Consider the following 18166-nt stretch of genomic DNA (forward strand, 5'->3'; position numbering starts at 1 on the left):
CTAAAATAATGATGTTGTAATAGAAGTATAAAATATGAAATTTGACGTAATGTAAATGCTCAAGAAATAGCGAAATAAAAGAAATGACTTTTAATTTCGAACTATTCTATCACGAGCGATACCGGAAACATTCAAATGGTACGATACCACATTTAAATTATATTGTGGTCACATATATTGATCAAAGCAGGTATAGTTTTAAATAGCCTATGAATTTCTTTTCTTTCCATAACGTTTGAACCACATATCTAATTGTTATGAAGTTTGTTATTTGTAAGTTTGAGAGATGACTCGTTTGTATGACACTAGTTATGTTAAAATAAGTCGTGTAATCTTTGAGATAGTAGAATTTCGTTGTTTTATTAACAATTTAATACATAACGGTTGCTTAGTTCGATTATAATCAAATGAAATGGGAACGTATAGGGCAGCCAAACTATGAAACAACGTGTTAAATCATAATTCATCAGTTAACCCTTAACTAGCCCGTTCATCTGAAAATCGGTTCAGCCATCTCTGAGAAAAGTGAGTGAGTTTATGTATTCCTCGGAATATGTTTCTTTTCAAAGCTAGATTTCACATTATTAAACATAATAGGCAAAGTAATAGTCCGATTGCAAAAAATCAATAGGGCCTTATGGGGTAACTAGACCTTTCATATGACACTGATTTTGTGGAAATCGGTTCAGCCATCTCTGATAAACATGAGTGAAATTAAACAGTCTTCAGGAGACGTTTCTTTTCATAACTTTCGAACCACATGTTCAATCTATATAAAATTCAAAAGTTAAGGGTTTTTAAGATAGCCTGTTCATTTGATACCAATTTTTTTTTTTTTGAAATCGGTTGTGTGGTTTCTGAGATATTGATGTTTCATGATTTTAACATTTTTGAACATAACCTCTAAAATAAAAATCCAATTACAATGAAATTTAATAGGGTCTTATGGGAAATCGGTCCAGCCATCTCTACACACACACACACACACACACACACACACACACACACACACACACACATACATACAGAAAATGCTCAGCTCGTCGAACTGAGTCGAGTCACATATGCCATTCGGCCCTTTGGAGCACTTTCATATCTTCGGTTTTGCAAGTGATTGCTATACCTTTCTAGGAGAAAGGCAAAAAGTTAAAAAAATTATTAATTAGAAAAGAAATGACTTTGAATTTCGTACACTTCAATCACGAGCAATACCGGGAACGTACGAATAGCACAATACCAAATTTAAATTTTGTTAAGGCCATATGTTTTGATCAAAGCAGTTACAGTTTTGAATAGTCTTTGAATTTCGTTTCTTTTCATAACTTTTGAACCACATATCAAATTGCTATGAAATTTTCTACTTGTGTGTTTGACAGACAACCCGGGGGAACCTATAGGAAAGCCAAACTTTTCATTTGACCCTAAGATTGTTGAATTTAGTCCAGCCATTCTTGAGAAAACGAGTGAATTTGAAAAGTCACCGGAACATGTTTCTTTTCACAATTTTTGAACCACGTATTTAATCACTATAAAATTCATCAATTAACCTTTAACTAGCCCGTTCATTTGATACCAATATTGTTCAAATCGGTTGTGTAGTTTCTGAGATAATGAAGTTTCGTGATTTTCATATTTTGATACATTACAGACAAAGTAAGAGACCGATTACATTGAAATTAAATAGGGTGTTATGAGGCAGCTAGACCTTTCATTTGACACTAATTTCGTGGAAATCGGTTCAGCCATCTCTGAGAAAAGTGAGTGAGTTTAAGTAGTCTTCGGAATATGTTTCTTTTCAAAGCTGGATTTCACATTTTTAAACATAACAGGCAAAGTAATAGTTCGATTGCAAAAAAAATCAATAGAGTCTTATGGGGCAACTTGACCTTCCAAATGACACTGATTTTGTGGAAATCGGTTCAGCCATCTCTGAGAAACATGAGTGAAATCAAACACTCTCCAGAACACGTTTCTTCAAGTAACTTCTGAACCACACGGTCAATCTTCATGAAACTCAAAAGTTAAGGGTTTTTTAAGTAGCTCGTTCATTTAAAACCAATTCTGTTAAAATCCGTTGAGTAGTTTCTGAGATAATGATGTTTCGTGATTTTCACATTTTTAAACATAACCTCTAAACTAAAAATCCGATTGCAATGAAATTCAATAGGGTCTTATGGGGCAACTAGACCTTTCATTTGCAATTAATTTTATGGAGATCGGTCCAGCCATCTCTGAGAAAATCGAGTGAGATTGGGAGAGCGTTACATACACACACACACACACACACACACACACACACACACACACACACACATACAGAAAATGCTCAGCTCGTCAAACTAAGTCGATTGATATACGAGATTCGACCCTTTGTAGCACTTTTATTTCTTTTGTTTTTCCAGTGATTGCTATACCTTTCTAGGAGAAAGGCAAAAAGTCATCGCTCGGTACATTTTTCCCCTGGTATTCACTAATGTGAACCGTTTTTGTCCAGCTTGATTCTTCAAATCACGCCTGTCCGAACTTCAGCCATTTATGTTTACACATTTACAAGTTACAGCACTTAGAAGCGAATAGCCTCCTATTTTTTTATTGATATGGAAAAATCTGAGTTTTGAACTTTAATCAAACACTACTATCTACGCAAGAAAAGGATATCCGAGACCAAGGCTAAGCGGGATTAGTATTACCCGGATTCTGCACCGTCGACTGGAACCATTCATACGTGGTTTACCGAGTTTCGTTGTGGTCTCTCCACTAGAAAACGTCAAAACAATCCATGATATGATGTTGAAAAGTGAAATTGAGAGGGGCTGCTGTAGGCATGTCATTGGAATGCGTGGCCAATATCGTGCATTTAGTTTTGGACATGAAGAAGCTCCGCGTGCGATAGGTGCCGCATTTGTCGGACCAAAAACGAATTCATGTGACATCTTTCAAACAGGATTTGGCATTATTTTCGCGTAAACTGACCGAGTTTTTGCGCCAATTCATAACCATGGATGAACCTGGATCCGTTACTACACTCCTGAGTCAACGCAACAGGCAGTGGGTTTTACAAGGCCAAAGTGCTCCGAACCGTCCAAAAACGCAACAATGGGCTGGAAAGGTTATGGCCTTCGTATTTTGGGATGCACATGGCATAATATTCGTGGACTATCTTGAAAAAGGCAAACCCATAACCGGAGCATACTATTCATCATTATTGAACCGAATGAAAATCGAAATCACCGACAAACGACCGCATTTGAAGAAGAAAAACCTGAATTAATCCACCTAGCAGTGCAGTTTATTATACTAACTATTACAGTTTATTATACTAACTATTACTACATATAAATATATTATGCCAGTAAACCATAAATCGTTTAAAATTAAATGTAAAAGATAGTTCTCCAGAGGATTAACCAAATAAGATAATTGAATCAAAACTCGACTTGGTTTTCACAAATATTGTGAATGTCAGCACTGGACTCTGGGTTATATTTTTTCGACCCCAAACCATTTTTAAAGCTGTTTAGGATAGAAACAACTTATGAATTTTTGACATAATCGAACGTGTAGAAACAATAAAGATAACAATGATGCAGATTTCATTCTAGAACAGCAAACATGTTTGTCAGTTCATTGCAATACTGTTGATATAATTCCCCATAATCCAAGCATAGATACCACAATGGCCTCGTTTTCAAAAATCACAAAATCTAGAAAAGAACATAATGATTGTAGATTCTAAATTAGCATCGAATATTTCCTACGAATTACAGCAAAGTTCTACAAACTTGCTCTCAAGAAATTATAGTTCAGAATTATACAGGCACGCGTTAAATGCTTTGTTACCATATAAAAAATACTTGAGTCATGCATGTGATTATTTCAAGAAATCAACAAAAATCTTGATAAAATCTGTGAGAATCAAATGCTAAAAGATTTTATAGAAATCCATATAACTGCTGTTGAAAGTTGTCAGTTTAATTCTATTTCAAATGCATTATTCGAAAATGAAGGTTTTTCGCAAGACTCAAGAATTTTGGTATTTTAAAGTGTATTTGAGAAAGTTACTTTTTTTAAGGCCTAGGCTGTATGGTAAAATCCAAAACACTTGCTAAAACTTGCTGCGACAACGAGAAGTGGGATAAAATGGATACTTTGTTTGCACTGACTTTTAAACTAGAAAGCAATATTTATAATACACGAAAGCGTAGTGTATCAGGTGAGTGAGAAGCGGACTTAAATAAGCATTCCGGTTCTCTTTGAAATATATTGAAAACTGTGAGTGAAGAGCTATTAAAAAGAAAAGGTTCATTAATTTACACCAGTTAAGACGAGTTTGAAACACAGCGCAGGTGTTATTTACCTTCAGTTTCCTTTGAGAAATGAATAGCGGTTGAGAAAAGAAAGAGCGAGAGAAAGGGAGATAGAAAGTAAAAAAGAAAGATAGAGAGATAAATTATCCGAAATGTAGAATATCTCATGTTTAAACAGTCTGTTTTTAAATATTACATTCTAGCAACTAATGAAAAACACACCGGTCAACATTTTTACTCATATGAGGAACTCATAGCTGAAACTTAGGTGTGTTTTGGAGACTTCCCGATCGCGTACTTTTCGGACGGTATCGAAAGGTTAGAAAATCGTTGGATTCGCTGTATCGACCTAAAGGGAGAGTATGTTGAAAAACTAAAACCAACTTTGGCCAAAAATACGTCTTCATGTTTCATTTTGCAGGTACTTATCAGATTGCCTAGTACATTGCGGCTTTTGGTTGAATGCTTCCTGCAGAAGCACATGCAAGCACCTAGCAGTAATTTTTTTTGTTACATCTAGTTCATTGCTTGTTCGTCTAAGGCGCGGTCATAAAACACAAAAAGTAATAGAACGTTGCTCAAAAGCAAAAAAAAAAGTTCAATTGCTTCAAACGTGCCGCGTCAAACAAATTTTCCTTCTTTTTTTGTAAAATTTGTTACCTTTTTTGGAAATTTATGATGAAATAAATTTTTGTTCCTCTATCTGGCCCCATGTATTTTTACATTATGCTAGTTTTTGTGATTAGCTGAAATAAAATGAAACTGTTACTCCAACTTAAACTCAAACAATTAGCATTTTTATAAATAAACACTAACATGTGAATGCGTAAGTTCGATGATTCACTGTGCTACAGATGAAAAAAAAAAATGCAAGAACTTCTGAAGTGATCTAGTGTAGGTTGTAGGTCTTGTTGAGTGTAACATTCGCTCATACTAGAAATTTTCCAAACACCTTCAAAATCTGAAGTTATGGTCAAAATACGGTTTTTTGGACCTCAGCGCATATAATATTTTTTAACTCAGTCATTTGTCAACCGATTTTCTATATTGAGGCAGTTTTAGAAAGAGGACAAATACTGGCATACCTCGATTATACGCACCCCCGATTTAAGGTACTTCGTTTTTACGTACATTTTACCTCGATTTTACGCACACTTTTTTCAAACACATTTTTAATTCTTATGTTTTTTTTTTATTAAATGATGCATACTGCAGTATTACATATATTTAACATCACAAATCACGTTCACAAATCAGGGGCTGTCCATATAGACTGACAAATCCGGCGAAACCCTGGAGATAGCAACAACAACATCTCTTCTGCGAAACAGCGAACTTTTCAAAGGTTGCGTACGCGTCTAACATGTAAAATATTTAACGTCGCATGTACACAATCTTTTTAGAGTAATGTACTAACACTTTTATGTCAACTCTCTCTCTCTCACTCTCTCTATCCCTCACTCTCTCTATCTCTCTCTCTCTATCTCTCTCTCCATCTCTCTCTCCATCTCTCTCTCTCCCTATCTCTCTCTCTCTCTCTCTCTCTCTCTCTCTCTCTCTCTCTCTCTCTCTCTCTCTTCCTCTCTTTCTATCTCTTTCGCTCTCTCCCATTCTCTCTCTCCCTTTCTCTCTCTCCCTTTCTCTCTCTCTCTCTCTCTGTATGTGTGATGAATAGTTTTAAAATAAATATGATGGTTTATAATATTTTCAAATTTTTCCAAATTTATTCGCAAATTTTCAAACATTTTTGTAATAATAGAGCTTCAATTGCTGTAAAATTTGAAAGTTCTTTTTAGTACCAAACGAAAACAATAGGTGTTGTTAATGAAAATATGTTATAATTATGCTGAGAAATGATTTGTTGAAATCTAAGTATATGGTGGAAAACATCAAGTCATATCTCAGCCAAATTATAACAGATTTTCATAAACAACACTTACTGTTTTCGTTTGGCACTAAATGTACTTTTCAAATTCTACAGCAATTAAAGCTCGTTCATTAATGTGTGTAAAAAATTGCGAATAAATTTGGAGAAATTTAAAAATAACATAAACTATTTTATTTATTTCAAAACTATTCATTGCATTTAGGTAAAATTTGAAAAAAATAAATAAATCATCTTGTTTTATTGAATATAAATCATCTTATTTTATTTAAAACTATTCATCACATATAGATTAACTCTTTATACATATTTATATTTCAAGAGTTCTATTTTTCGCCTTTCCAAAACAGCCAAAATATAAAAAATTGGTTGAAAAATAACTGAATTAAACATAAAAATGTGAGCTAAGGTAAAAAACAAGGTTTTGACCATAACTAATAATTTTTGGGGTATTTGAAAAACTTCAAGTAAACGCGCAAGTAACATTTGACTAAAGCTACAACCCACACTAAGTCACATCGAATGTTCTTGCATTTTTTCATCATTTGTAGCTCCGTGAAATAATTACGCGATAGAATCTAAAAATTCTGGTTTTCTTTTTAAAATATATAACTTAGCCAAATATCAACCGATTTTTACAAAACCACTTTAAATTGATTCGAAATTGAATATACTTTCAAAATTATAGTATATGTGTGGTATGCTTCTCACAAAAATAGACGGAAAATTGACAATTGAATTGAAAAATTTCGTAAAAAAGTATAAAAAATTATATTTAAGCTCAAATAACTCAACATGTTCTATTGATATTAGAACAAACCTGTATATATTGAAAGCTCTATTTGTGCTCTTTCTAAAAATGCTTTAATATTGAAAATCGGTTGATAAATGACTGAGTTAAAAAATATTATATGCACTGAAGTCCAAAAAATCTTATTTTGACCATAACTTCAGATTTTGGGGGTGTTTGGAAAATTTCTAGTATGAGCGAATGTTACACTCAACAAGACCTACAACCTACACTAGGTCACTTCAGAAGTTACAAATCGCTGTAGCACAGTGTATTGATGGAACAGAGGATACTCAAGAGTATAAGCATTGCCATTCAAAGCAGACGCATGGTATTCCACACACCGTTGCCGAGCGTCGATCTTTCGATGCCGTACGCTGGGATCGCCTCATAAATCAAACATAGCTGACCTATCGGGCAAGCATATCGGACCAGAGAAAATGCAACCGAAAGCGTGAAAGGTAGAGAGCGAACCATGGACAAACAAAACAAAGCTGATCCGCTGCTCGACGATAAAACGCAAAACACAAACTCGCACCAGGTGACATTTGGCGCTTACCACCGTTGAAATATCTCATCATGTGCTTGTTATTGCGGCCGCTGTCGTCGTCGTCGTCGGCCCCATCCTTGGCCCAGGAGGTGGCGAACCGTTGTAGTTTTGGTGCGACAGGAAAAGCGGGAGAAAATTACCGCAATGTTGAATTTTCCGATAGATTTATTTGCAAGCGGGTTTTCTTTTCCCGCGCCTAGACACACATTCACATGAAGAGTGAAAATATTTTTAAAATATCAACATTCAACATCGTACGAACGGCGGGCGGCGGCGGGTCAGGTTGTACGGTGTGGTACGAATGAGAGAGAAACGCGAGAAAGCGCGGATGAGAACGAAAGGACAATTCGCTCTTCGCGGTGCGAGTGGCGCGCAGGTTTTCACATTGGCCACCAGCCGCTGCTGACTGTGGCGTAGGGATATTTTTAGTTAACTTAGCGGTGCTTTCGAGTTCGGGTGTTGTTGGTTGGTTCGCGGGCGCGCGTTTTTTTTCTTTCTGCTCCGGCAGCAATCGACGTGTGTGCGAGTCGACGGCGGATTCCTACCAGCCAACGGAACCGACTATTATATTCTAACCTACCAACCAGAGTTTCGGTGGTTTTTTTTTCGCGAGCAACCGAACTTTCTTCTTGCTGAGCTGCATTCGTTGCTTCTGATTGATTGATTGATTTGTGCGTTGGAGAGTGTTTCGTGTAGCTTTTTTATCTCTCTCGTGGTTAATTGTTTTGGTGCGTTGTTTGTTTTTTGTTTTCGTATAATAGATTAATTTTTGACGGAGATAAAAGAAAACAGATTTTATTGGGATTTTTCATGGTAAGTTTAAGGTTGAAAATGGGAGGAATAGAAGTTTATTTTTACCTAATCAGAATTGTGTAACAACTGGCAAACAGGTGTGACAGGCTTCGTTAGTTTGACCCAACGATCTTTAGGGGAGGGACAGAACTTTGTGTCCCAGTAATGCCGGCCGAAGGTTCAACAATTAAAGACTTTTTCTTGTCTCGTTCACAGGAGATGCGTTGCTAACAGATGGATTCGAATTACCACACGGCTAAACTGAAGCGAGAAAGCGGCGGTGTCAGTGAGCGAATGCCAAGTGCAAGAAGAACAAGAAGCGAGAGCTAAGCTAAATTTAACCCGTCTCGCGCGGTGTGACATCGAGGAGTTTTCCCCCGTTTCTGATCGGTCGCAACTTGGTGAAAAGCAACAACCAAAATAATAAAAAAAAACCCGCACACACGGCAAAAGTGGGTAAAAAAGTAAAGTGCAAAAGAAAGCAACCAGAAAGAGAAAAGGCGAAAAATAGTGATGATCCCTGCCCAAGAATAGTTCGGTGGTTTTGCTTCAGGGCAAAAGGAAATTATTATGATGAAAGTAAATTAAAATCCCGTAATTTTATTTTTCGCTAAATTCACCCAAGGGTGTGCGCGTGAGTGTGTACAAAACACGGTGTGGTGGAACGTGTTTTGAAGTGTATTTATTTTTAGCAGGTAATCAGATTTTTCCCCTCGTGAAAAAAAGAAGGGAGAAAGGCGATTTTTTTCCCCGAGCACCAAACCAAAAGTGTGACAAGTGTGTTCCTAGAGTTATGTTTGATCCAAGGCAATGCTAAAATTTCATGTGATAGAATGTCATCCGGAGGGCCTATGATTAGCCGCCCCGTGCATGCATAATTGATTCGTGAAATGGTGAGAAGCTGAATGCTAGAAGAGAGCGGCGAAGTGAGACTACACCGAAGAGTGTCAGCTGTTAGTTTTGTTCGTTTTTAAAAGCCGTGTGAGGGAAATTTTGTGCTTCGAAAATAACGCACGCTAATCGCTATGGAATCAGCTCGATCAAGCCTCCGTGCGGCAAACGGATCCGATAGTCGCAGTTAGCAGTGTCGTAGAACCTCTAGTCTACTAGTCTCCGCGCTACAACATCGAATTATGCACAACTAGCCTAACTAAACAATCACAACCGAACAAGGAAAAAAAGCGAAACAAAAAAAAACTCTACTAGACGATCCTTCCGGACGGAACGAATCGTTCTCCAGCTAAAATCTCGTCTCTTCAAATTTTCGTTTCTCCCTCTCTCTTCTCTCGCGTATCGCGTTTGTTGTTGTTTCTCACTAGTCTGACATCGACCGGCACCCGGCTGCTGTCAAACGCCCACGGTACTCTTCGCCGCGACCGAAAACGCCTCCAGATCAGCACTAGTCCTCGGTACGGCTCAGACTCGATCGGCTGCCAACTGCCATCAACTGGACAAGAAAGCATTCGGAGATCTTTCGACTTCGTTCCACTATCTCACCTCCCGCTAGTAGTAGTGGTAGCAACAGCAGTAGAGTAAAAGTAGTAATAACAAATAGACAGTAGAACTGATAACCCTTTGATAGAACACCTCGTAGGAACCAAACAAATAAAAAAACCCGAAGAACTGACCGACTCACCAACCAACATCCGGCAGAGCACACACAGCACGCACTAACCGCTTATTTAGGACCCTCCGTCTCACAGCACGCGCGTTCGCTCGCAAAACTTTTGGCCACTCTTCCACCAGTAGTTTCCAGTAGCTCTGACATAGCCACCACAAACAAGATCACGAGCAGCACAATCACCCCCCTAACCAATCATGGCAACGAGTTTCAGCGTCCGTAGGCCTCTGCAGCTCGGCGTCAGCGTCAGCGTTCTGCTCATGATCGCGTTATCAACGGCAACAGCGTCAGTAAATAATGGTGGCAGCAGCGGCACTCCGGCGAATCAGTCGGTCCAAGCGACAGTGACTTCCAGTGGGCGCCAGGCGGACGATGAAATCACCTGCGAGGATGGTTTGCTACTGTCCGTCTGGGAACCGCAGGAGAATCTAACCGCGGGCGACCGAATCGCACGCGGTACGGTGTACTTTCTGGCGCTGGTCTACCTGTTCATCGGTGTGTCGATCGTCAGTGACCGATTCATGGCTGCTATTGAAGTTATAACCTCGAAGGAGAAGGAGGTCAAGGTGAAGAAAGCGAACGGCGAGGTGCAAATCGTCGTCGTTCGGGTTTGGAATGAAACGGTGGCCAACCTTACGCTGATGGCGCTAGGCTCGAGCGCGCCTGAGATTTTGTTGTCCGTCATCGAAATCATTGCTAGGAAATTCAAGGCAGGTGACTTGGGTCCCGGTACTATTGTGGGTTCGGCTGCCTACAATCTCTTCGTTATCATCGCAATTTGCGTCCTGGTTATACCAGACGGGGAGGTGCGCAAAATTAAACATTTACGAGTATTCTTCGTGACGGCGACCTGGTCAGTATTTGCCTACATTTGGCTCTACCTAATCCTAGCCCAGATTACCCCCGGACGGGTTGACGTGTGGGAAGGTTTCCTCACGTTCCTGTTCTTCCCTACTACCGTTATCACGGCCTACATCGCCGATCGGAGATTATTGGTTTACAAGTACATCAGCAAACAGTATCGCATGAACAAACGTGGTGTCATTATCCAGGCTGAGGCAGAATCGGCTCTAGAGATGAATAATCGGGACGAGAAATTGAATACTATCGATGAGAACGGCGGCATTACGGAGGAGGTACGCGACTTTGAGGAGTCCCGTCGCGAGTACATCTCCACGTTGAAGGACCTTCGCAAGAAGTATCCACAGCACGACCTCGAACAGCTCGAGGTGATGGCACAAGAACAGTTGATGAATAAAGGGCCCAAGTCACGTGCGTTCTACCGCATTCAAGCGACCCGCAAGATGATGGGCAGTGGCAACATTATGCGGAAGATCTCCGAACGGGCGCAGTCCGACCTGAGCGAGGTTAAGGCCGAACTGCAGCGCGTTGACGTCGATGAGGTCATCGAAGAGGACGCCGTATGTAAGGTGTTTTTCGAACCGGGGCACTACACAGTCATGGAGTCGGTCGGTGCGTTCGATGTTCGCGTGGTTCGTCGCGGTGATTTGGCTTCCGCAGTGACGGTCGATTACGAAACGGAGGACGGTTCCGCCGAAGCCGGTTCGGATTACATTGGCAAGAAGGGTACGCTTACGTTCCCGCCGGGCGTCGACGAGCAGCGCTTCCAGATCGAGGTCATCGACGATGATGTGTTCGAGCAGGATGAACACTTCTACATCCGGCTCAGTAACGTATCGGATCCGGCGACACTGTCGACGCCCAAGGTCGCCACCGTGATGATCCTGGACGACGATCACTCCGGTATCTTTGCTCTGGTTAGCAAGGACCACGAGCTGATCGAGTCGGTTGGCGTGTACGACCTGAAGGTGCAACGGTACAGCGGTGCCCGCGGTAAGGTCCGGGTACCGTACTGGACCGAGGATGGCACCGCCAAAAGCGGCAAAGACTACGAAGAGCAGCGCGGTGAACTGATCTTCGAGAACAATGAAGTCGAGTGAGTATTAGTGTGTATTTTTTTTTCAATCTTGCATTATTTCTTTGATTTTGGTTTCTGAAGATGTGGGCCTGTGGGTCGATGAATTAGCAATACTCTTGTTCTGAGATGTTTGTATGGGGTCTCGATGGGTTGAAAAAAAAATGAAAAGGTAGTGCACCAAAGTGGACTCCATGTAGAACAACGAATGATATTTCTAATTGATTTGGCTTTGAATCATAAAAATTAAAATATAGTGTTCTTCCGATTTTATCACGGTAAAAAAAACACAATGAAATTGTCTAAAACGTGAATTTATCGAAATGGTAAAACTTGGATTTTTTGTGTTGGAAATTTGATATATTTTGAGTAAAATGCTGTACTTTCATATTTCGATGGAATATTTAGAGCTAGAGCTCCACGACCTACGTTTCGTAGTTGCTCCTCCGTGATCGATCAAGGCTAGTGAAGTTGCAGAAGGAACCACGTATATGGCTACTTGGGATTAGTTCGCCATCTTCAGTGTGCAAGAATTCAGTAGCGCCGGCCACGTCCTTACAATCGTTAGGGCAAGGAAGAATGTTGTATGAAAAGGAGGTGTAACAGTCGTTGTTTATACATGTAATATTAATATGATTTATTAATAGATCTTCTTTTTCAGCTATTCGAATAATATGTAATTTTCTCTCCAAAGCAATTGAAATACGTATTTCACGGTTCATTTTCTACAAAATTATGGTACAAATAAATTGAAATAGATATGACACTTAGTTGTTCTATCCAGAAAATTTATCAAATAAATTCAGTTCATTAAACTATGCACATAAAACTATACACATGCCAGGACACAAACAAATTAGGATTTCAATACAATCTTTACAACCGGAATTTTTTTTTTGATCTATGATTTGTTTTTGGAAAAGCGTGATAAAAACGAAAAAAAAGTCGACAAAATTGAGCGTGAATTTGGCGAGTAGTGATAAAAACGACTGTTGATAGAATCGAAAAAAGCACTGTATCAACTCTTTCTAACATTCTCACCGTGAGGTAACTTTTATAGAGAACTGCTTCATTATTCATCTTAGCCTATATATTCATCTCATACAACATGAAAACACAATTGAAAACAGGAAAAACGCATATTTTCTAACTAAACCAATCTGCTAGTCCATGGAATGGATTCTTCTTAGTTCACTCTAGATTTCTCATAAAGTAGAATCCTCAAAAACTCACATCTAAGCTCTAAACTTGATCTTATAGTCGGGCATCTGCACTCGAAAACTCATTTAATTCAATCACCTACCTCAGTAAACAAAATCCACGCATTGTTCTATACGGCTACAACACGACTCGTTCAGCAGCCAACCAAAGTTCTTTTCATCACTAGCGGACCACTTTTTATTTTAATCACTAAACAAAATCACTCACTGCACTAAAAATATGTTAATCTTTGAAATTTTCACCTCAAATTTCCAAGAACAAGCTTGACTATACAAAAATATATGAGATGAATTTCTACAATTCCTAAATTTCAACTGTATGTATTTTCATCTGTTTTCACTGCATTGAAGAAAATCAATAATTGACATAAATCGACAGCACTGCAGTGGTTACCTAGGTTACCAATTTTGTACGTAAACAAATACAGCGAATATCGAGGTAACCTACTACGACGGGCTGCGCGGCTACGTTTATTCATGATAATGTGATTCATTTTGATTAACAGTGTGATGAATATGGGGGCGTCGTGAGATGAATAATTGAGCAGTGATTCAAGTTTTGAGATGGATATGGAAGCGTTGTGGAAAATGGTTTGTTTTTTAAAATTCCGGAAAAACCTAGCTAAGTTTACTGAATATACAATGCTGAACGATTCCATAAGAGCACGTAAGCGTATTTTGTTTATTTGTTCAATGATTTCGTGAAAATTTGGTGTTTAATCCGTGCATTCTTCGTAAATATCGGCTTAATGAGATGAATAATGGAGCAGTTCCCCTATCTGGGCTATATGATGGTAACTGCAGAAGCTCTTTCACTGCGAAGCTCTTTTATATCGCTCATGGTAAACAATTTTACCGGATAGTGGTGTCGCCTATATGATTTCAGCTCCTGTGTCGTTAGGGGAGCAAGTGAAATTTGCTGCGTACAGTGTATACAGCTGTTTGCGACAACCAATGACAATATTCGCGCTGCGAAAGTTTGGTTATGATATTTTCACTGCCCAGCTGCTGAATCACGACTAATCTGATGCAATATACTTTAAAGCCAGAATGGTTTGTTGAATTGGCGTGATGTCTCCGACATAGCTGTAGCTGGTAGTTTCATCTTTCTTATGGAGATAAACACTGTCAAAATATTTTTTTGGGAAAAATACAATTTAAAAAATAATAAATTGAATATCTTGCTGTAATAATTCTTAAAACTTCTGATTTTATATGTACCAATCAAACTCGAAAGAAAAATCGTTTGAAATGATTGGTTTCATCGGAATGAAAATATCCTTGCCTTGCAGCTCTCGTACATCATTTCGGTTCTTAAAATATTCATATTGGATGACGTTCGGACATTTTCACCTGATATATAGGAAAAGAAATCGCCAACTTAGATTTAAAAATGGCTCGTGGAGTCAATTTCTGGACTCTGATCGTCAGTCTGATACCGGAAATACCCAGTATTACAGAAACCGAAAGTCACCATCCTAGGTTTCAAAATGGTGTCTGAGATGGAGTTTTAGTATCTGTACATCATCATGATTACCGAAGTACCATATTTGGTCACTTTCGGATGTTTACCAGCCACCGGAAGTCGTCATTTTGAATTTCAAAATGACATGTAAAGTTGATTTCTGGCCTCTGAGCGCCATTTTGGTTCCGAATATACCCATATTTGGTGGTACTCGGTCATTTTTGGCTGTTTTCCAGAAACCGGAAGTCACCATTTTAGAATTCAAAGTGATGTCCGGGGTCGATTTTTGGCTTCTGTGCATCATTCTGGTTCCGAAAATATCCGTTTTGCAAGGTATTTGGTAAATTTGGGCTGTTCCCCAGAAACCGTAAGTCTCAGAGATGGTCTGACCGATTCTTTCTATCTTGGTGTCAAATGAAGGGTCTATTTGCCGCTTAGGTTGCTATTGAATTTTATTGTAATCAAACTTTTAGTTTTGGCGCTGCGTCAGAATGCAAAAATTGCTCTTATATCTCAAAAGCTATGAACATAGTTGAATTCAAATTAATGAGCTTTTAAACCCTTAAACAATGAATTTCATAATGTATAAACTTATGGTTTAAAAGTTATAGAAAAAAACGTAATCCGCAGACTGTTTAAAACTATAGCTACAATTAAAATTTGTGGCCTCAATATCATTTAAATTTGATATTGTACTATTTCAATGTTTGCGCCCTTGCTCAGGATTGAAGTTGAAATAAAAAGTCATTTCTATCATTTCACTTTTTGCCTTTCCCCTATTGCCTTTCCCCTAGAAAGGTATAGCAATCACTGCAAAAACTAAAGGTATAAAAGTGCTCAAAAGGGCCGAATGTTGTATATCACTCGACTCAGTTCGACGAGCTGAGCATTTTCTGTATATGTGTGTGTGTGTATGTCTGTGTGTGTAACGCTCTCCCAATCTCACTCGATTTTCTCAGAGACGGCTGAACCGATTTCAATGAAATCAATTGCAAATGAAGGTCTAGTTGCCCTATGAAACCCTGTTGAATTTCATATAATAATATGATTTCTAGTTTAGAGGTTATGTATCAAAATGTAAAAATCACGAAACATCACTATCTCAGAAACCACACAACCGATTTGAACAACATTGATTTCAAATGAACGGGCTACCTAAAAAACCCTTAACTTCTGAATTTTATGAAGAGTGAACATGTGGTTCAGTAGTTATGGAAAGAAACGTGTTCTGGAGACTATTTAATCTCATTCATGTTTCTCAGAGATGGCTGGACCGATTTTAATAAAATCAGTGTCATATGGAAGGTCTTGTTACCCCATAAGACCTTAATGATTTTTTTTTTGCAAACAGATTATTACTTTGCCTGTTATGTTTAAAAAAGTGAAATCCAGCTATGAAAAGAAACATATTCCGAAGACTACTTGGACTCACTCACTTTTCTCAGAGATGGTTAACCCGATTTCCACAGAATTAGTATCAAATGAAAGGTCTAGCTGCCTCATAACACCCTATTGAATTTTGCTGTAATCAGACTGTAACTTCGTCTGTAATGTATCGAAATGTGAAAATCACGAAACTTCATTATCTCAGAAACTACACAACCGATTTGAACAATATTGATATCAGATGAACGGGCTAGTTAAGGGTTAACTAATGAATTATGATTCAACACGTGGTTTCAAAGTTTGGCTGCCCTATACGTTCCCTTTTCATTTGATCATAATCGAACTTAAGCAACCGTTATGTATTAAATCGTTAAAACAACGAAAGTCTATTATCTCAAATGTGGTATCATACTATTTGAACGTTCCCGGTATCGCTCGTGATTAAATTGTTCGAAATAAAGAGTCGTTTCTTTTAACAATGAAAGTCGATTTTTTGTCGAAAATGATTTTTTTTCTTCAAACCGTTGCCATTTTGCGGAGAAAAATTCTAAAAATATAATCATGTGTACTTCACTAGCGACACTTATGTAGATAATGAAAAAAAAAATGTTTTGGTTATAGCTGGTGTTGGGCACGACTTCTACTGCTCGCCGCGGAAGAACTTTAAAAAAAAAGCGGTTCTCGGCAATCACTGCACAGCCGCCATTTTGTAAAAGAAAACAGCAATATTTTTTTTTCTATTCTCCAAGAGTTGCTTAATCTAATGATATACTATCTATATACCTTACATCTAAAATGTTCCTAAAAAAATATGAAAAAAGCCTTGTTTTTTTTAGCATTTGGTGGATATTACCCCTTAATTCATTAACGAGCCAAGTTTAGCTTCAGTTGTTTGATAAGTTCCCGAGTTATGCAAAAATTTGTGTTTCATTTGTATAGGGCCCTCCCTTCCAGAGGGAGAGAGGTCTCAAACTATCATAAGAACCTTCCCCGCACCCAAAAACCCCGGCAGACAAATGTAAATTTTGCCCTCTCAATTGGAGTTAGGTAGAGAATTATGCGGTCGGTTGTTTACCGTACCATGTCTAGGATTTATGGGAAGAAGATTCAATAGCCATGAAGGGTATAATGTAGCTTCCACGCCTTTGCTTGAAAGAAAACTACAGCCAAACCTGTTTTTGTGCGACGTTTTTTTGTGCGAAATTTATTTTGTGCGACTTTTTTATGCGATTATTTTTTTTGTGCCACTGTTTTTGTGCGATTTTTTTTTGTGCGGTATATGAAAAAGGACAACATTTTCAGCCATTTACTTTTTCCAATTCTTGGAATGAATTCCAACGCATTACATAAGTGCTGCGTCAAAAAATTACTGCTTGAGCCAGTTTTACGTAGGAAAAGTCACGGATTGCTAGCCTACGAAGGAAAGCGGTTGAAAGCATTAGTATGTTTAAAAAAGTTACGTTTATCAATCCGATGTTTTAATATTGTGCTCATAGGTATTTCAAATCAGAATCAACAACTTTCGAGTTATTTTTAACTGAGATTTATTTTTATGCGGTCCCTATCCACCGCATAAAAAAAGTTTTTTTTTTTCAATAATGTTGTGGAAATATTGTTTAGTAGTCACACGTGAAGTTCCAAATGATTTTTTTTCATGCGATTTATTTTGTACGGTCCCTAGCCCTCACACAAAAACAGGTTTGACTGTACTCCACATTTCGTGGTAAATTTTACAAACAGACTAAAGGGGTAACAATGGGTAATCCGCTATCCCCTTTTCTTTGTGAGATCTTCATGGCAAATATAGAAAGTACATTGGAGAAAAGGAACCATTTATCGATTCGATTGTGCAGGTATGTGGATGATATTTTTTGTATTTTGAAAGAGGCAGATCTTGAAAATTTTTTCAGATCCCTTAATAATACCCATAGATATATAAACTTCACAATTGAAAAAGAACTTAACAACAGACTCCCTTTCTTGGACGTCGTTGTAGTCAGAAAGTCTACGGACTTGGAATTTGAAATTTATCGAAAACCCACGAATACAAAACGGGTAATACCTAACACTTCAAATCATCCCTTCAAGCATAAAATGGCATCCTTCCATCATATGATCCACCGCATGGAAACTTTACCTCTAAGTAAAGTAGCCAAGCAAAAGGAACTGGAATATATTTTCGAAATTGCCAGACTTAATGGCTATAATGAAAGT

General features: G+C 38.2%; 1 protein-coding gene across 6 annotated transcripts in view; it reads left to right on the top strand.

Moving 5' to 3' along the window:
* The window catches only part of LOC129730047 (sodium/calcium exchanger 1), a 488453-nt gene that overhangs the window by 90831 nt on the left and 379456 nt on the right, over positions 1 to 18166 (top strand). Inside the window, exons 1-3 of one of the 6 annotated variants that reach the window (XM_055689064.1) lie at positions 7948 to 8345; positions 8541 to 8958; positions 9017 to 11902. In XM_055689064.1, the coding sequence (XP_055545039.1) occupies positions 10143 to 11902 (1760 nt within the window). In that variant the 5' untranslated portion in view covers positions 7948 to 8345; positions 8541 to 8958; positions 9017 to 10142. Of the gene's footprint in view, positions 1 to 7946; positions 8346 to 8540; positions 11903 to 18166 lie in introns of those variants that run through there. The other 5 variants (XM_055689073.1, XM_055689080.1, XM_055689095.1 and 2 more) reach the window with 5 other exon arrangements.

Source organism: Wyeomyia smithii, chromosome 1, assembly GCF_029784165.1.
Source record: "Wyeomyia smithii strain HCP4-BCI-WySm-NY-G18 chromosome 1, ASM2978416v1, whole genome shotgun sequence".
NCBI lineage: Eukaryota > Metazoa > Arthropoda > Insecta > Diptera > Culicidae > Wyeomyia > Wyeomyia smithii.